The sequence below is a fragment of the Vanessa tameamea genome, chromosome 22, assembly GCF_037043105.1.
Source record: "Vanessa tameamea isolate UH-Manoa-2023 chromosome 22, ilVanTame1 primary haplotype, whole genome shotgun sequence".
NCBI classification, from domain to species: Eukaryota; Metazoa; Arthropoda; class Insecta; order Lepidoptera; family Nymphalidae; genus Vanessa; species Vanessa tameamea.
In genome coordinates this window covers 450,318-471,161 of record NC_087330.1, presented here as the reverse complement: position 1 = coordinate 471,161, position 20,844 = coordinate 450,318, and the positions used below count along the sequence as shown (strand labels likewise).

The window sequence follows — 20,844 nt, the reverse complement described above, 5'->3', positions numbered from 1 at the left end:
TGAAAATATGAAGATAATTGCTTGAAGAAATGAAGGAACTGCTCATAAAATACTACTCGAAGTAGAAGATGTGAGTTGGCCAGTTGGCCCGAATTCTGTATTTAGCTAAAAAGTTCTCACACATTAATGTACTTATGATTGATTCATAATTCTCGTATTACACGAAATTATACGAAAAGTTGTATAAATAAAAATTTACAGGATGTAGATGCCGTTGAGCTGTTTGTAGAGTTCTGTTAAGACGATGAGTGATGTGATGATGTTCAGAATTCCTCATGTGAATTTGTTTATCCATATCTGTAACAGATAATAATCATACCATAGTCATAAAAATATTTGTTGATAACTTACAAACTATCAGAAACAAATTAAAAACAATTAGGCATTTTAAAACAACAAAATTGTTAAAAAAATTTATATCACTGGCAAAATGTGGAAATATATGGCAAAATTTTAATTTTTTAGCATCGAATAGGAAATCTATATATTCTTCATTTCACTTTCATCAAATTCTATACAATCGGGCTCAACATATGTTTCCATCAAGTACACAATCAGTTATCACAGTTCACATATACATATATAATACCTTCATGAATATTTCCCTCGTGGTCTCTGGTCCTTCCCGTAATCGTGGCTGGACCCCTTTCGCCATCTTCGTTTAAGTTTACATCGGTCCATGATTCATCATTACTTACCTGAAAAAAATAAGTCAGACAATTTAAATTTTTTGGTGAGTTGGTCATTGATATTTCAGACACTAGAAATTATTAACAAGCTTGAGTGATAGCTGATCATTGGAATAAAAATCTTTTGAGATGAGTTACAGCAGTTACTTTTGATTACCATTGTGTCTCTCACTTACTGGGTGTTTATTGTCATCCAAGGCGATCTCGCTGGAGGTTTCGGGGTCGTTATTAGTGGTCTCGGTCGAGTTAAGATGGAACGAGCCAGCGTCTTCGATCGAGTCCACGCTCTGTTAATGTCATTGTCATATAGAATATTTTTTATCTGCTAATTTTACAAGAATTAGAAAAACTTATTGCGTTGCTGATTTAATTTTATACCATTTTATTAATCTTTTGTCCATATAAAATAATCTGGAGTATTTTGTAGTCCAAGTAAATCGTATGATCTTCAATTTCACAAATTGATCGCCAAAATATTAAAAAATATCGTAGCATGACTCTCATACTAACCGTACGTACCTAACTTTTACCATCTTTTAGTAATAATTTAAATGCAGGCCATATTTTTTTCCGAAACTATACATTCATTTTTAAGAGACTTTAACAAGGTATATTTAGGTATTTGCAATAATACTTACATCATATAGAAAGGGGGTTAAAAATAGCAAAGGTGAAAACAGTCATGCAAATTGAGTGGAAATAAAGTCGTGAAGCAAGCGAAGCACACACACACATGCAAAACAGATATATACATATAAATAAACATTTATATACACAGATCGAAACAGTTCCCAAGTAGTTATTTGTTGATTCACGAAAAATTTCATACATTACAAAATGTTAATTATATAAATCAGTATTATTGGAATATAATAATAGTTATGACATATTTTTAAACATGTTCTAATTGAATAATAACAATATTTATTTCTTTATAACTAAATATATTGTACCTAAGTGAGCAAAAATAAAATATGTGTACGTGTAAAAATATATCTGTTATAAGATAAGCGAAAATATATAATTGTATTTAAAAAAGTCTTAAGCACTTTATTGTAATAAATATTGTATATTTTACTATAAAATATAATATATAAACAATAAATTACACGTACCTATGTCTGGCTTCGTATGGTGCTTTTAGTGTAAACTATTTGTTGTAGTGTGATTTACCGTAGTGATAAGTGAAATATGAATTTTATACTAAACTTTGTAAACATATTATGTACATTATCATGTTACAAATAATGTGAGCGTAGCTGTAAATTAATGTTCGGTGGGTATTTTCATTAGTTTGATGATGAAATCCCGCTATTGTATTTCAAGCTTGTGATTAAAATCGGTGATGAAGTGGTTCGGAAGCCCTTAATACTGAATATTTTATTTGTTTAAATATTTTTTTAACCTATCGTATTACTAGGCTTCCATAAAACAATAAGAGGTGTTCACACTAAGAACTCGTGTGTAATTCAACGTGTACAAACCAGGTTCACAACCGACACCGTTATTCCCGACAATGTTTTGGACCTTGCGCTGGGAGGCTTATAACCGGAAAACAAAAAAATATTTAAAAACTTTCGAATATTGTAACTCCTTATGTTACTTTTATCCATAAAAATATCCAGGGCAATTTAAATTAGTTTACATATTTGGATCTTTTAAAATACAAATTGTTGTCTAAGAAACTATTAGTACATAGATATGTAACACAGAATGATGTAGATTTTCTATGGCTAATGAAGTAGAGACTAACACTTAAGAATGACAGTGAAAGACCCCATCGAAGTAAATCTAAAGACAAACACCAAAGAGTCGACAGACCGCCAACGCGAGAAGAGAACGCAGTAACTAATAGAGGGACAGACGATCCTAATCCTCAACCCACAACTAACCTTCTGCTTGGTCTGAGTCTTCACTCGGAGACTCGATTTGAATAGCGGCTCCTCTTTCTCAGAGCTCGGTGTTACCGCCAGTTCCACCACCTTGGACTTCTCACCGGAATTCGGTTTCACTTCGTCCGTGGTCGTCTCAATCTTAGCGACGCCCTCTTCCGTCCCATCCTTTATTAATTAAATGCGACGGCAAAATAAGAAGATATCTATTAAGCGTCTGATGTTAATAATGACACCACAGTTACGTATGCGTACGCGACAACGAAAACCAATGATGGCAATGTAGTAGCAAATGAAAATTGTTTAAAAAATAATTTCTGACGGTTTCCGCGATGCGCGAGTATATCCAGGGGACATGCATAACAGCTAGGAAATGCCTACTTACACTAAAAAACACTAAAAGAGTTTCTGTGATTGCTAAACTACCGTTTTGAGTCATGAATTTATCGAAAATGCATGCTAGATATTTCTCAAAATCATAACGCTTAAAATAGATTTCTTGCAAAAATAAGGTTGACAAATACGTACGTAAAATTTAAAGCAATACACAGTATCAACCATATACTTACAAATGCACTAGATAATTATTATTAAATTAAATATAAAACAAAACTACGTAATGATCAAAGAGTAGTACCAGATTTTTTTATTGAAGAGTTCTAACACTATTTTGAATGGGACAGAACAGTTAAATTTAACGAGGATCTTACATGCCACGTCCACTTTAACGAGAACCTATTACGACTTTATCGCAGACTTACCTTCATGGACGGCGAGTCCAACTCATTCATCGTCGAGTTGTTTTCGTCCACAACTATCATAGCGTACTCGACGTCATCTCCGTTGTGTTCTATGCAAGAAGATACATTGTTAATAGGAAATATGTGGAGTTACTCTCTTCACGACATCGACGAAGCTTTAAAGAAGCGACTGAGATATATTTAATAATCAGGGGTTTTTATGAGAACCAAGCTCGACTAAGAATAACTAATTACAGAATACTACATATGTTCGTTACTATGTTAACAAAGCTTAAAACATCCTTATAGTTCCAAGATACAGTGATGTGAATAAAGCGAAAATATACATTAAAAACGAAAAACATTGTCATTCAAATTCATTTCTCTCCAAGAAACTATCTACTTATTTAAAGAAAAAGCAATTTAAATTTTAGTATGACTGTAAGAAACAATTTTATGAATTTTTTGAAACAAACATACATGCATTTTTACCGCTACGTGATTTCGAATACTCGGAGCAATGATGACGCAAATAATAATAAAAATACTGAAAATTGTTAGCGATGCCTAAGCAGTGCTGGTATACACTGTTTTGTCACGTTTAGGAATTACTGTTACATCGAACATCTAAAGTTGTAAACACATTATTATTTGATACTTACAGGAAGGTAACTATTATATTTTAAAATAAAATTGGTATTTTGTTTATAATTTTACATACAAAAACATTTTAAATCATAGTGACGATAATGATTATTATAGAACTTTTTTATTGTTATTAATAATATTTGTAAAAATATTATTTTATGAAAGAGACAAAACAGCGTGCGCAAACATCGACCACATTAGTATTTACAAACGTTCGCATCGTAACCCGAACACTCTGTCAGTATAAATATTACGCAAGAGTAACGACTAATTCAAGCTCGGAAGCGCATTTAAAGCCACGTCGAAGGGATCGTTACTCCGTCGTAATGTACTCTTTTATCGTCTGAATTGTTTTTTTTATTTAAGAATACACTTTATTAAGAGTCAGCGATGTGTCTGTATGATGTCAGATAACATGAAAACAGTAATGATCGTATTGAAAACAAAATGTTTTAGCGATGTCGATGCGAACGCAGAGGGGCCGCGTTTACCTGCGTGCGCGCGGTGGTAATTAGCGATGCGTGCGTGCGCGTGCGTATTATTGGTAACGTGTTGGCCGCAATCGAGCTTGCAGTGCGAGTGGCGGTGAGCGGGATGCCCACCCGGCAGGAACTGGGGGTACACGTGGTGCGACCACTGGGGGAACAGCGGCCGCGACCCTGCAGCGCGGCACGGGTACGGAACGGAAGCGTTTGGGGGAGCGACGGAAGGAACGGGCCCGATATGTAGGAAACAATTACATAAGGTTAGGGAACGATGATGGAGCATTAAGGAAGTAAGGATATTCAATGTGTAGTGTGGAATCGATTTCGTATCGATTAAGAGTACAAGGATAACATAGATAGGAATCGTTCATAAGTAGGAAAAAAGCGCACGTATAGAGTTTCAAGTTATAAATAATATTAGAGATACATTTGTGACAAGTGTTTCGGTGTGTTACGATTCCGACGATGTAATCGCAGCGTAGCGTTGTGAAAGTAAAGTAGATTTTACCAGTGTCCCAAATCGTGACGCGTATTTCAAGCGGCGTGAAAAAAGGGGAAAAAAACACCACGTCAGATATACAAAGTCAATTGTTTTTAACCTTCGTGTTTGCAACGAGCCGGTCCAAAGATCACTTCTATATTATTTGAAAAATATTTACAATTATTAACCCTAACGAAATTTGGAAGGGATCTCTAACAAAACAATTTGAATAACTAAACTAAATATTTAAAAGACACTAGATGTGAACTTATTCTAGAATCATTTACAAAAATAGTTATACTTGTATACAATCTTTGTATTTAATATTGTGAATTAATTGTAATTTTTTATCAATTTTTGACCGTTAGTGAAATTTAGTAAATTTTTCGATACAAAAATCCTTAACAGAAAACATAACCTGAGAGATCGAGAATTCATAAATAATAATGGTGCGACTAAGCGTACTGAAGAAGCAAATTAATGAGTCTACTATGAAAATCAGTTTTGATGAATTATGATATATTTTTATGTTAAACTATTTTTTAAACTAGTTGTTTAAACAGACTATTTCATAAACTTATACAAAATATTTACAATACAGAATCCAGGTTACAGAACATCTATGAAAATAAGTTCATTTCTAGAAATATCGTCATGAAATAAACTGAAATCATAACTAAATATGATCACAACCGAAAAGAAAATTATAGATTTCGAATCTCCAGCGGAGCCGAGAAATGAAAAAAATAAATTTGCACCCTCGAACAAAAACCAATCGCCACCGACTAAATACATCAGAACCGACCGATGATTAGTTTCGTAACACGAGGAGGCCGAGCGTACCGTGGTGCTCGTGCGCGTGCGGCGCGCGGCGGCACTCGGGCGGCGCGTGCGCGGGCGGCTCCAGGATGTCGCGGTACTTCGACACCATCAGCACCGAGATGAAGTACACGATCGCCAGCGACAGGAACTGCGCCTGCTTCGTCTCCTCCTGCGGCGCGGGACACATTGGATTCGTGCTTTACGGTTGCATCCGCCATTGTACGAGTTGGTATTTTAGTTTGGGTACGATTCTTAGAAGGAAATGACTCACGACGTCTCTGTAGATCACGGCGCGCAGCCTGTTCACGTCCATGTCCTGCAGTAATCTCTCGGGGTCTTTCACCGGACTCGAAGCATCGGCTAAACTCGCAACGACACTCTAAATTAAAACGATATGATGAGAATGGTTTGATCACTTACGCATACTATGCGACATTGGCTTTTTGCAGGTTTCTTTCTCTTAAACAGTTTTTAGTGTCATATAGATTTTATAAATATATATTAAAAAAAAAAACAATATCTATGGTTATACTGAGACTTGTACAATTTAAATTTAAATATTAATTTACAGTGAACTGAACACGTAAAAACTACAGAAAACATTAAAAATAACAATAAAATTCTCTTGTTTTATGTCTATGTCTATGTCTAAACTAGATAAGTACACTACATAATTAATTAGATGAATTAAGTGGCTTATCAAATTTAACCATGAGATCGATAAATCGAGGTACCAGGCGTTCATAAACTCGTAGAAGTTGAGCATACCTTAGGCGAAGGGGATTCGTTGCGATTGTTCCTTGCCGCGGCGCAGCGCTGGCGCTCCTTACACTCGAGACAATTGCGCACGGCACACGTGCACACCTGTCGACAACCACCGCTACAACTACGTCTACGGGCTACGCTATGCTACGTCAAACTCTCACCGATTTATGTGGTCCTAGTAGCTAACTAAATTACCACGTTTATTAATTTAAATTCTATAAATATTTTGTACTAAAACTATATATCAACCTATTTTTCTATATTACATTTTAACAATACGAAAAATCTAAATAACCTATTTCCAACAAACATCGATCTATTTTCTTATATTTTTGTTGTAACATTAAAATCTATTCTAATAATCAATTAATTACTACTCACAAATATCAACAACGAATAATGAAAAAGACTAATACGATTTTTCTATTTATAGTCCGAACTTTTTTAACTAATTTTACAAAGACAGAATAGTTACATAAACTTTTAAAAGATTTGGAAGATTTTCAAAGAACCTTCGAAGTACTGTAAAGGTTTACCTTAAATTTATGCAATAAGAAATAAGAGTCGAAACACAATAGGACTAAACACGCACACATAAAAAAACGTTAAATGTATATCTGTATACCCACTTCAATGAAAAGACTTTTGAAATCATACATTTTAGCATTAGCAGCCTGTAAATTTCCCATTGCTGGGCTAAAGGCCTCCTGTCCCATTGAGGAGAAGGTTTGGAGCATATTCCACCACGCTGCTCCAATGCGGGTTAGCGGAATACACATGTGGCAGAATTTCGTTGAAATTATACACATGCAGGTTTCCTCACGATGTTTTCCTTCACCGCCGAGCACGAGATGAATTATAAACACAAATTAAGCACATGAAAATTCAGTGGTGCCTGCCCGGGTTCGAACCCGAAATCATCGATTAAGATGCACGCGTTCTAACCACTGGGCCATCTCGGCTCTTATTATACACACGTCTATAAAGTCTACTTCTGAAACTGTAATATAATCGGCTGCACTCACTAGTCTCAGACACTGCCTCAGTATTCCCCCACTGGACATGTTTTTTTCAGCTTCCAGTTCAGCGAAGTTCAGTGCGCTTGCGAATATCAGCACGTCGGCCATCGACACCAGTCGCTGTAAAAACGTGACCGCAACTTCGACGGGCATTCCTTGCGTGGGCTCGATCACATCTAATTCGTTCTGGGGAGTAAAATAATATTGTCGGTTAGTTAATAGTCATATACATATAAAATCGGCTACTGAGAAGTCGGTCAAAATATTTTCAGATATGCGTATACAATGAAGTGTTATGCATCTCGGAACACTTAGACGCTCAAACATTACATTTCGAAGCTAGAATATATAGACAGAAGCCGGCTAGTTGCACAAGTGCGTACATTAGGCGACGTGGCGGAAGCCAGCAGCGGCAGCAGGCCGCCGCACGCGATGATGAGGTTGTCGGCGAGCTGGCTGATGAGGTGCACGGTGTTCACGACGAAGATCGCGTTCTCGCTGCTGTTCACGAAGTCTATTACGGATTTAGTGGAGTGGCTTCGCCAGACCTTTGAAAAAATTTCAGTCAATAAATAATAATAAAACTTTGTGGTTTCTCATATGCAGTCGGAGGATCGAGCCTCTGGCCGTTCATAGTCGGTGTAATAATTTTTTTTTATTTTATACTAGTGCTTTTATGGCTGTTTTAGATTATTTTGATAACTGGAAAATTAATAAATAAATACTACAGCACCGTAAGCAGCAGCATAAATAAATAAATATCTGCATGTTAATTTATTTTATTTTAGTGCTCTTTATTGAAAACGTATTCAATTAACTTAAATATTATACTTAACAAATCAAGAACGATAATTCGACAGCTTCATCAATGTTACCTGGATATCAGTCTCCAGCGAGAATAGTACATCAGACAGCAGGCGCTGGTGAATATAAGACCAACGGAATTCCGGTATGCGAAACGGTGGTCTCGTCGGCCCGGGAGAGAACATCGGCCGATTGCACTTGGACGGCCGTTTAGTTTCTGAAAGCGTTTGAATATTACTTTTAATGTAACTGCTACCAGTGGCAGGAGCACTTAGAAATAAACAACTTTCACCATGTAATGAGACAACATCATTCATTTAGAATATAAATTTAAAAAAAAAGTTAAAAATGGCGTTTTGAATGTCAGTTAAATTGTTATAATCTTTGGAAGTAAAATGAACGTGTAAGTTTTCGAATATTACCAATAATTAAAAAAATATCATACCGAAGTGATTTGAGTCAACTTGTGTACTCGTAGATGCGCTGCGGGGCCTCTTTGGTGACGTTGATGTGTTCGTCCCTTGTGTAGCGACACCTTCGCCTCTATTGCTATCCTGCTTCATCTCACTGTCACCGGGTAAGCTAACTCGTCTCTTGTCCCTCTCGTCACAATTCCTTTCTTCTTCGTTATCCTGCTCTTTCTTATTAGCTAAGGATATATTCTCACTAATGGTTGATATCGGAGGTATTTCGGGCGTTTTGGGTTCTTCTATTTCATTAGTTTCTATTCTTTGGCTTTCATTTTTGGAATTTTCTTCAACATCCATGCCATTTGGCGATGTGGATTCACTGTTGTTTTCTTCTGTCGTCGGAACTAAAAACTCCCCGTCGAGAGGTAAGACATTGCTCTCGTGCGAAAGTTCCGGTAAATCCCTGTGAGGACTATCTAAATTGATATCTGTTACATTTATATCTTCGCTTTTAGAAACAACCGCCGAGATTATATCCATAACTAAGTCATTAGCAATCGTTTCTACGACTTGTTTTTGATCCAAAATATCTTCAATATCTTGTTCTAAGTCTTCGCGACCATTCGGCGTGTTTCCCTCTGAATGAAGGCCCCCGGATATAGCGCCAGAATCGGTATCGTCGTCTGTTTTTAATCTCACAGTTTCCAAAGCAACTGTTAATACATCATTGACAATATTTATCGCAATGTGTTTAGGGTCATCAGTTGAAACATCATCTGGGATGCTAGAATCAGTCTTTTCTTGTATTTTTCTAGGACTAGTCGCTTCACTTGGAGTTAAGTACAATTCGGACGGATCTGATAGCTCGGATTCTCTTTCATTTATATTATTTAAACCATCAGCAACTCTCTCGGGACTTGCCGTTTCACTCACCGATAAACTAGAAGGCAACCCTTCACTCTTGTCTGTGTTATCGTCTTTCATTACGTTATCTCCAATATCTCTAACCGGAATGTAGTCGAGACTGCCTTGTCTAGTCAAGGGCTTATCAGTTTTCTCTGAATCAGGTTCGATCGTCCCGATACCTGACTCAGAACTTTCTAGAAGCTTATTTTCAATAATGGATTGAACTAATTCGTTATTTGCGTTGAGCATTTTGTCTTCGATCTGTTCTTCGTCGATAGCGTGCTCGACTTCGGCATTACTAACACTATCACAACCATCGATGGGCACTTCGGTATTGACAGTTTTAACTGGGCTATGCACTTTACACACTTCACTATACACTACTGTAGTCCGACTATCTTCTGTACTTTCACTTGGCTTTTTACACCTACACGATTCAACTTCTCGGAGTGACAGCCCTTTCCCTAGTTCAGTTTGAGCTCCGTGATTGAGGACGTTTTGTTTTATGACAGTAACTGGAGTACTTTCATCACTGCCGTCCGCATCCGGCAGAACCCTGGCCTTGGCAGAAGCATCTGTGTGTCTATCCCAGCCGGATATCGTTGAGATAGGTCGTTGTTGCCTTTCCGCAGGGTCTGTAATATTGTCGGCTCGTCTTTGTTCGTAATGTTCGTACATTTGAGCGAATTGGAGTTTAAATTCTTCGTAAGATACCTGTTAAGCATTAAAATAATATTGATTTATTTCACATACAAATTTGATCACCTTGATACTCACTTAACTTTTAGGAAAAAATATGTAAGTCATAAACAACGTTTGATTATTAATGGCTCATGTGTGTGACGCAAAATAGAATGCTCTCATAGTCACCTTAGAGTGCACGATGGCCAGCGTATCCACCCACACCCTCCAGCCGCCGTACTCGTGCTTGATGGCGTGGTGCAGCAGCATGCGGAACAGCGAGTACACCATGTCGGATATCTTCTGCTCCTCTGCGTTCTTGGGGTGTATGTAGGCCATCGCTATGAGCCACTCCTGCCACACCGACATCTGCAGCACCGTACGCCTGTTCTCCCGGTTGTTGCTGCACAGGAGCGTCATGTCCGACAGGAACAACTTCTTCACCTCCAGCAACTGCTCCGTTTGCTTCGACTGGCGGATCAGTGTTGCGACGACCTTCAGGATCACTAGTGGTAACAAAACAGTCTTAGTAAAATTTGCGATCATAAAGGAGGACTCGTATCTACAATAGTTTTAAATTATACTCTTTCATTTAACAGACTTCTGTAATCATTGTACCCTTTGTATTGTTACATTTACGTCTCGCTAGACAGAGATAGAGATAAAAATGAAAATATGTACAATATTTCAAATTATAAACATTGTAAGTCGACAAACTAAATATCATAGCTGACGGATACGCACTGGGGTTCTCGAGGCGGAAGTGCGGCTGCGGCTCGGGGTGGCTGGTGTAGAGGATCTGCTGCCCCACGTGCTCGGTGAGCAGCTCGTACAGCGCGTTGTACACGGGCAGCGCCAGCGCCTCGCCGCCCGCGCCCAGCCGCGTGGCCAGCAGCGTGTACAGGTTGTGCGGCGACATCACGTCGTACTTGCGCCTGCGGGGGAGGGGGGGGGAACGTTAGACGTTACGGGGCCGCTCGGCTGTGTGTGTGTGTGTGTACTTGTGAGGGCGCGCACGCACTTGTGAGTGCTCCTGCTCAGGAAGAACCCGAGGAGCTTCAGCGCTTGCAGGCGTATGAGCTGACTCTCCGATGACAGCAGCTTGAAGATGGTCCTCACGCCGCCCTGGAAAGGTGATCGATTGTGAAAGTGAGATAGTATTCGTATTTCTTTCTTAGAGATTACGAGCAGAGTCGTGTTTATTTTAATGAATGCCATTCTACACATTCGAGACTACGGGACACTCCGACATATGTTTGATTAGTAAAAATAGATTACTTTCTGAATTTAAATGTAATAAAATATTTGTATGTAGTACCTTCGCGTCAAAAGCTGGGACCATAGAACTGGGGTGCTCCGACATTAACGATATCAACATTTGTAGTACATCATGAAGATTCTCATCCTGGAAAAGAGTGAATATCATACAATTTTTTCTGAATAATATTTCAAAAATTAATAACACTGAAAAAAGGGCAATCGAGGCAAATAAAGTAATGATTTGAATTCGTTCACGTATCAATCTAAATTAATCGAAAACATATACTCTTATCCGAACCTTTGTAAGTGAATAATTCTATATCAAAAAAATACGTTTTTTTTTTTTTAAATTTAAGTATAATTTAAATTATATTTAAATATAAACGCGGTGGTATAATTAGTCGAGTTTTATATATTAATCCGAATTATAAAAGTACTAAAATAGTTAATAAAAATAAAGATACCTCATGCATAGTGGTGAGATAATTCAAGATAGATTGGAGCTCGTCCTCCTTCACGCCGTTACCGATCATGATGAGTTGCTTGAGGAATAGCAGGATGTATGCTCGTATTGTCAATATATCCTTATGCGCTGGGCGGGGACCATCTGTAATTTGAAAGAAAAATATTCCTCTCACAAAATTCATTGGCGAATAAATATTTGTCTAATTAATATTGCTTATTATATAATTGATTTTGCTAGTCGCAACTTCTCCAACGTTTCAGATTTCTGTCTAAGACTGCGAGCTACTCGAAAAGTAAACATACCCAAACCTTTAGGCGTGATGCCGCTCTTCGTCCTCGGATTCACGACCCAGTAGTAGTACTTGAGGGTGTGCACGGTCTGCAGCACGGTGCTGACGCGCCGCACGCTGCCGTAGATGTGCGCGTCGGCCAGGAAGTCCGTGGCGAGGTAGCAGTACAGGCGCGCCTGCACCGCCGCCGGCGTGTGGATCCACAGCGCGGGGTTGAACAGCACGTGGTCCAGCAGCTGCCACGTCACGAACGATTGGCAAAACGACTGATTAGCGAGGCCTATTGACTGTCCGATGGTTGGTAGCGTGTGCTCTCTTGCTCGCGTGACACGTCAAAGTGTACCCATGTAGTCATATTCTATGTGAGATAGTAACACTATAAGATATTACAGATATTAATACAAAATCACTTCTAATTATTTGGACATTTATATCTGTTATAAGTGTAATTGTTTTGCATATTATTATATACTTACTCACTACTGAAAATATTAAATGTTCAGAATATACATTTTTACAACGATAAAAGCGATCTCGCAAAATAATTTACAAATAAATTATACTTATGGATGTATAAAACAAAATGTTTATTTGCACATACTACATTTATGGATTTATGGATTACGGTAAGAGTATAAATAAATAAATGATATAAATGGTATAATAATTGTGTTGTGCAAAATTTGGAATATAAATAAGGGTGTAGAAATGGATGCGAAAAGCAAGAGGAGCGTGCGCTAACAACCATCGAAACGCAACCAGTAACCAGCCGAGTGTCTACTTATATTTAACGGGTCCTTATTACATCAGTAAGCGATTAGAGATTTTTTTTTAACAAAAATAAATAGGTAGCCTTGTAAAGATGCCATCGGATGGGAAGTGATCATCATATAAAGCGGTAACAATAATATTACCTGTAGTTTATATCGCCAATGAGCTACCAATTTTGGGACCTACGAATTTGAATCATTGTGCCTCCCTTCCCTTTCAAGCCGAGACATGGAATACGGTTTGATGACAGAATAAGTAGTGTTGGTGGTACTTATACGGGTTTGAACATTTTTGTGAACACACTAACGTCTCTCAGAGAAGTCAGGGAAGTTTTAATTGTAATTACAATTCAGCTAGTATTATAATAACAATTAAAACGCGAAATTGCAGAGATTAAAAAAGTTTATCTTTCAAAATTCGAAAGAATATTTTTTTATTAACGAAATTATATTTTCAAAAAGTGAAAGTGAATTTTAAATGATCGTCGTGGACGTCTTAAATTAATAAATACTTAAATAAGAGGCAATCTTATGACTTTTTTGTTCATAATTATCAAACTTATATAAGTCAAAAACCTCTTAACAGCAAAAGCAAAAGAGGATAGAATGATATTTTAGTCGTGGTCATTTTAGGTATGGCCATTGTGTTACTAAAACTTACAAGAAAATCTGCCCTAGCATTGTCAATTTACTTGATAGTGGGACTTTATGCAGTGTAGGTATCACCCACTCAAATAGTCTACCGCCTGACAGCAATACTTTAAAAGTTTCAAGTATGAGTGAGCCAGTGTAACTACAGTGGACACTGTGCATAGCATTTTAGTCCCCAACGTTGGTGGAGCATTGGCGATATGAGGGATGATTCATATTTTTTTCAGTACCAATATCTATGGGTAGTGGTGACCACTGCTTCAAATATTTAAAATTGAAGTTTAAATTGAGTAATAAGAAAACATCTGGATTTTTTAAAGCAATTAAGTTTGATTTATGGTCCAATATAGCAAACCTCCCCAACCGTTACGGAGAAATTGCGAGGAGGCCGAGATTTCATCGCAAATACATATTTTCTGGCCGCTTAATCTGAATTTACGCTTGTAATTTTCGTGGAAACGTTCTAAGTTTGAGAATAACTCGTACTTATTACGTGGTCCACTGCAATAATATCAAATTTTTTCTTCAATAATAAAAATATTATATGTATAAACTTGCATAATTTTATATTACTGACGTATATGTTTTTACTTTCTTAAATCTTATGAAACGTATAAAATATTATTAAGCCTAAGATTATATTCTAGAAAAAATATTTTATTTTCAAAATAATGTCGTAAAATTATAAAATATATACATGTAGATAATAACGAATTGTAAATAAGCCAAAATAGAAGCAAAAAATAAATGCCACTGTTACCTGTTTCAAAAGCAAATCAGAATTAGGAGAACAGCAAGTGACAAGATGTTTCGTCAGATGCAGGAAGGAAGCGAGCGTGTCCGGGGTGAGGTGGTCTCGTCCGCAGCGTTGCAGCATGTGCGATATTACGAGGAAACCGCGACACTGCAGCATGTGCTGCTGTACCGTGCTGCACGACTCCACCAGCGAACACACGAAGCCGAGGAGTTTCGAACTGGGAATATAAAAGCCATTTCTAAATACATTTCTTCGTCTGATACAAATTTCTGACTGACAATTTGTGCGAGGCAGAAAATGTCTTAAAAATCGCGCTGTTGTGGATTTTCGCACATCTAGGTAGTGTGGGTGATATTTTGAATTTTGACGAGATGTCCGAAGGTGAAATTCAGCAGCCGGGATTAATCCGAACAATTCATCGGAACATTCCCCGTGATAAATTCTGTAGAAGATGCAGAGCGATCCAACATCTCTACGCAAAGCCTAAGGATCAAGCAGATTGGAAAGGGCTTGATCGTCGATAATTCGAGCCGCTCTACGTTGGATACGGTCGAATGGAAGGAGCTGGTACTGGGGAGCACCCGCCCAGAGGTGAGAGCAGTACTCCATGTGTGGCCGAATTTGTGCCTTGTAGAGTCTTAGACGATGGGCCGACGTGAAATACTGTCTTGCCTTGCTGAGCACACGGAGCTTTTTTGATACCAATTTGGCTTTGCCTTCTAATTGACCGCGGAACTGAACGAGGCTTGAAATATCGACGCCAAGTATTCCGATACTAGCTGTGGCGGCTAATGGAATGTTCTCAAATAGTGGAGATACGACAAACGGTGTTTTTTTAGCAGTTAACGCGCAAACTTGCGACTTTTTGGGGTTGAAATGGACTAGGTTTAGCCGGCCCCAGTTCGAGACTGTTTAACAAAGACTCGATTTCAGACACAAGTTTGTTCCGGTTTTCTTCGTCGTTTTCCCGAGAAATATTAGCACGGCCGGTGTATGAGATGTCTATGGTGCTATCGTCTGCATAGCAGTGAATGTTACTGATTTGCAACAAGTCATTGATATGCAGAAGAAACAGAGTGGGTGATAGAACGCAGCCTTGTGGAACACCAGTATTGACGAATTTTAAGTAGGAGCATGCACCGTCGACAACGACTTTGATGCTCCGATCTGCCAAAAACCTGGTAATCCAATTGCATAATTTCCCGGGAAGCCCATAGGAAGGAAGCTTCGAAAGAAGCGCTTTGTGCCACACGCGATCGAAGGTCTTCGCTATGTCCAGACTGGCTGCTAATGCCTCCCCCTTGCTCTCAACTGCTTCCGCCCATTTATGAGTCAGGTAAACTAGAAGATCACCAGCCGAGCGACCCCGATGGAAACCGTACTGGCAGTCGCTAATCAGCTGGTACTCCTCTAGGTACCGCAGGAGCTGGCAGTTTATAATGGACTCCATTACCTTGGAGAACAAGGAGGTGATGGCTATAGGCCTATAATTAGACGGGTCTGAGCGGTTGCCCTTTTTAGCGAGAGACCAGAACGCACGTGTTCCTGAAGGGAGGCGCACCAGTCTCTCGCCAATTCTGCCAATGTAGTTCGTCTTCGCCTTAGCAATCACGTTTTTGAAGGATCTAGAGGCAAAGTTATATTCCTTTCTGAATGCGCTGTTATTTACATCACGAGACGCCGATGCGTTAGCCCAGTCTTGGTAGCGTTCCCATTTTCGGCGTGAAGCCGTTTTGCAGAAACAACCAAACCAGGGCTGGGACTTGCCACCGATGGGGACCGCAGAATACGGAATGAACAGTTCCATACCCTGAAGTACCACATCGGCGACAGAGTCAGCAACAACGCTCGGATCATCCGGCGAGAAACAAATGCTGCCAAAAACTGCCTCCATGGGTAGGATGCAAAGAAGGACCGCATCCCATCCCAATCTGCTGACTTGTAGTGCCACACTCGGCGGCAGTCCACGAAACGAGGTACCGCGCAACCGGCACTGTACTCCGGACGAGACAGTGGTCCGACGAGCCCAGGGGGGGATCGACGATAACCTGGTAGCCATCCGGATGGGAAGTCAGCAGAAGTTCCAACAGGGAAGGTATATGATCCTCCACGTCCGGTATTCGCGTTGGCGAGGTGACCAGTTGTGTCAAATCATATGCTAAAGCGAAGTCGAGAACAGATCTACCCGCATGATCGGTAGTGCGTGATCCAAGCCATTCGACATGGTGGGCATTAAAATCGCCAAGAATAACAATCTCTGGGGATGGGATCTGCTGCAGCACGGAATCTGCAGCCATATGGACGTGCTCAACCAGTCGGTCGGTTTCGGCATTACCGCTATGGGACCTATAAAGGCACGCGTACATTCGCGGATGGTCGTCGCAGTCTACACGCAGCCAGATAATCGATAGGTCCTGCCCTTCAAGGCTGCCGAGGCGTCGAGAGCAGCTATCATCTCTGACGTAAACGCATACCCCAGCTCGTGGTACAAAGAAATGTTCCAATTAGTACCCGGGGTAAAAAAGAAAAGTCGTATCGGCAGGAGAGGATATCTGGGTCTCGGTAAGAAAGAGCAAGGCAGGCTTCGCCGTCTCAAGGTGAAAGTGAACGGCGTTCAAGTTGGAGTTGAGTCCCCTTATGTTGCAGAAGTCCACAGTGTGGGTGGTAGGGGTTGCCTTATGATGCCTGCTCCGCTTGGCCCGAACAGTGGCGAGCGCAAAATTGTCCCCTCCAGAATTCGGAGGGCAGCCTGGGCTTCCCTGCTCAGGTGGTGAACATCCTGAGCATGGATGCCCAGAGAGGGATTCTCCACCGCAGTCGCTGATGGTACCCTCCTGGGGTAATGAAACCAAATTCTGCACAACCATTATGTTTTGGGGGGGAGGGGGATCGGGCCTCCGGGACTCTCACATACCGGACGAAACGCGGTAGCATAGCTACCACTTTACACCGATTTTGAGTGAGAGAGTGGTACTTCCCCGGGTGTGCCGGCCCATTCAGCTGCAACCCGAAGGTATGCAGTGTGGCACTAAAACTAGGAAAAAAAAAATAGTAGACGTAGAAAACAAAAGCATTCTTAATAATCGCTAATTTTATGTAGATAAAAATATCAACGACTTCCCACATTTTTATTGTTTATATTTGGTTTTGTAATCAACACATACAAAATATATGAATATTTAGATATCTAGAATTCATTGAGCTGTATTATACGTTAAGTGCGCTTCTGTATAATGGGACAGAGGCTTTGTCTTTGTCAGTAAGTTGCCAATTCCCCAGTTAGTCTACTTGCTTAGTGGTATCAGGAAAATCGATATGGATTAGTTAGCCAATTTGCCGTCACATAGTTTACAATTGCATTCCATACCCATGGCTATACCTACCATCCAGTGAGTCGCTTACTTAATTATTATTATTAAACTTTAGTCAAGCCTTTTATAAAACATACAAATTTATTTATTATTGAAATCAAGCCTTTTATTAACATTCTTTTTTTTTAAATACACTGATTTTATAGACATGTACGGAATAGAATTACAAAGATTTAAAAACTGTATAAAAAACAATGTCAAAATTGATTTTTATACATTCTTTACAAAACAATATATAACATAAACCCGAAGAATTAGAAAGGAGAATAAATTATTATGTAAATCAGAAACGGTCTTCTATTTATTCATTCAAGAATTTGACACACCATCGTCCATAAGTGACCGAAAGCTCCTATCATCACGGAGTATCGTTAAACCTCTCTAATCGTTACGTTCAACCCTCGTTCATGTTATAATCTGTACCAGGGTGTCATGAGACTTTGGTATGCATAAATTTGATTTTAGACAACGTCTAATACGAGTTACTGTGAAGCAGATTAGCTTAGTATTGTGGCAACTTTACTCTTAGGCATAGATGCACAACACGCTCATTGTAGTTTTATTAAATAAGTATTTGAACAAAATAGTTTTTATTGTCACCATTAATAAAATTAATATATCTTTAATTAGATTAATTAAAATTCAAAATTATTTTTTGAACAATAAGACAAATATCAAATGAAGTAGACATTAAGTTAGACTAATCCACATTTAATTTAAATCCTCCTTTAAACTCCTCCTATAAATCCACTCGGGTAACCGAGGTTGACACCAGGCAATTAGTAGTTCTGAGGAGTTAGTTATTACCCGGTCGGCTCTAGATGGTCGGCTAACTCAGAGAGCGATTAGGTAACGACATAGAAAACGCATTTACCCCGGTTACGCGTCCCTTGCTACTTGGAATATTAATGAATGGACTAGAACTATCTAAAGTCAGTAGTATAATTTAGTTTGGAAATTTTAGGACTAGTTAGTTGAGTACATAGAGCTAATTTTGTAGACTCAGTCCTATTGCAACAGTAGAATTTATTTCTCGTCCACCACTATTATTTCTACAATTATGACGTATTGACTTTTACATAAAATTAAATAGATCTACATTATTTAACTCTTATTAAAATGATCTAAGCACGAATGATGATGAATGACGAATGATTTTCAACGATTCCAATAAAAATCATCACAGTGTCCCTTTCTCTTTTTTTCTATCCCTCCTGCAGTGTATGAAGAGACAAAGAAAATCATTAGACCCGTATCAAAGTACCAGGAGAACATACCACAGCATGGGATCACGTTTAGGGTCGGCGGCCGGCGCATCGTGCGGCAAGTCGAGTTGCGCGAACAGCGGAAACAACACTTGTACGCCACCGATAGAGTTGAGTGCACTGTGGATGGAATGTGTAACTACTGCCTTAACCTCCTGCAAAGACAAATATTATATTGATAAAGATATGGATAAAAAGTATAATGATAAAAAATATAAACATTAGTTAACTCAATTTCGCCATCACACTTTGAAGTAAATCTAAAATTCTTAAGGAAAAGGAAATAATCACACATGAAAGTGGTTCGTGACTCGTGTAAATATTTTAAAAGAGGGTAGATTCCGTTAACGTGACAAAGTAAGCACAAACAAGCATTCCATGTGTTGACAGACACTTTCTTTGTAAAACTTTTAGATTAGGTGTTTCGGTCGTTTAAATAAACTACATCGGAAAATGTTTGGATTTTTTTACGGATTGATATTTCGAACTGCTGTTCGATAAAAAATATTAATAATAGATACATAGTACTCATGTCATGAATTAACATTTCATTTGAATTATTTTGAATAAAACGTATGTATGTAACGTATTTGATAGGGAAAAAATATTTTCCGTTTAAATTAATACTGAAGCATTTTTTACTAATAATATATTTAAGTTAGCTTAGGACTTAGGTCTGTGTCGATCAAAAGTAGTTTTATGAGAACATAGATCCGACTGTATTATTATTATTATACAAAACGTATGTTAGAATAATTAGTACGTATAGCTCAAAGGCTGGGAGTTTACATAAACTATTTACAGAATTAATTAGTAACGTGCCATTAGGGCAGCATAAGTGTCGAAGAGCTTACCTGCAGCATAAGTGCATGTGGCGTATGCACAAAGTACGACACATTGCCTTTGGGAGCCGACTGCAAACACAGTTGACCGTCAGTTGCCACCGGATTGTACATGAACACTATCGCCGATGACAGTTTGCCGTCGTACAGCACCTGAATCATTAAATTAAAAAAGGTATAGAATAAGGCCCTTCCTCTCCTGTTAATTGTACAATAAAGAAAAGGGGTATGTTTTAATGTTAAGAAAATATCTTTCAATTTACAAATATATTTACTGAAAATCCATAAATATAGTATGTTATTACTTGGCTAGCTTTTAAGCGTAAAGGCTTTAATCGTTAGCTATTTCTAAAATATAACTAGTTATTTTGTTAGTATAACTCAGTATTATTAAAATAACCAAATAATACATAAATTATATACAACACAGTATGATTAAATAAATATACAATAAAAGCAACACTGTTTCCAGCGGGACGAGGTCAGCAAACATTTACTTCATGCAGATAAAATAAATCAAAAAGTAGTCTTAAGTATTTTTATACAACAACCAAAAACAAATTCACCATTACGCCACAGACAATAAAAACAAAACATCCATGCAAACGCGTCTGTTTATACGTTTAGAAGAAAGGCGAATGTGTTACCATACAACAGAGGGGGTTAAACGTAACGAAATTGACATTTAATTGCTTACGTTATATTAGAACGTAGTCCCTTCTATATCTATGTATAGCCTTTAGAATTATTTTCATTATATAACAATGTCGCCGATACTTGTTGTACTTATAAGAATGATAAAATCATAACCCTATTTATTGCCCGAAGCGA

The 20,844-nt window shown here is 38.4% G+C and overlaps 1 protein-coding gene across 15 annotated transcripts in view; it reads right to left on the bottom strand.

Moving 5' to 3' along the window:
* Positions 1–20,844, bottom strand: part of Rg (rugose) — a 419,297-nt gene that overhangs the window by 165,234 nt on the left and 233,219 nt on the right. For 6 of the 15 annotated variants that reach the window (XM_064218536.1, XM_064218533.1, XM_064218537.1 and 3 more), the window contains 23 exons: positions 20,026–20,166; positions 19,184–19,326; positions 14,539–14,752; positions 12,371–12,593; positions 12,067–12,209; positions 11,661–11,747; positions 11,364–11,467; positions 11,087–11,277; positions 10,532–10,848; positions 8,791–10,375; positions 8,417–8,562; positions 7,925–8,089; positions 7,548–7,727; positions 6,526–6,621; positions 6,029–6,136; positions 5,779–5,926; positions 4,461–4,628; positions 3,343–3,431; positions 2,582–2,749; positions 2,174–2,230; positions 866–976; positions 590–698; positions 200–297 (listed from right to left, as the gene is read on the bottom strand). In XM_064218536.1, coding sequence (XP_064074606.1) covers positions 200–297; positions 590–698; positions 866–976; positions 2,174–2,230; positions 2,582–2,749; positions 3,343–3,431; positions 4,461–4,628; positions 5,779–5,926; positions 6,029–6,136; positions 6,526–6,621; positions 7,548–7,727; positions 7,925–8,089; positions 8,417–8,562; positions 8,791–10,375; positions 10,532–10,848; positions 11,087–11,277; positions 11,364–11,467; positions 11,661–11,747; positions 12,067–12,209; positions 12,371–12,593; positions 14,539–14,752; positions 19,184–19,326; positions 20,026–20,166 — 4,791 coding nt within the window. The remainder of the gene's footprint in view (positions 1–199; positions 298–589; positions 699–865; positions 977–2,173; positions 2,231–2,581; positions 2,750–3,342; positions 3,432–4,460; positions 4,629–5,778; positions 5,927–6,028; positions 6,137–6,525; positions 6,622–7,547; positions 7,728–7,924; positions 8,090–8,416; positions 8,563–8,790; positions 10,376–10,531; positions 10,849–11,086; positions 11,278–11,363; positions 11,468–11,660; positions 11,748–12,066; positions 12,210–12,370; positions 12,594–14,538; positions 14,753–19,183; positions 19,327–20,025; positions 20,167–20,844) is intronic. The other 9 variants (XM_064218540.1, XM_064218543.1, XM_064218538.1 and 6 more) reach the window with 8 other exon arrangements.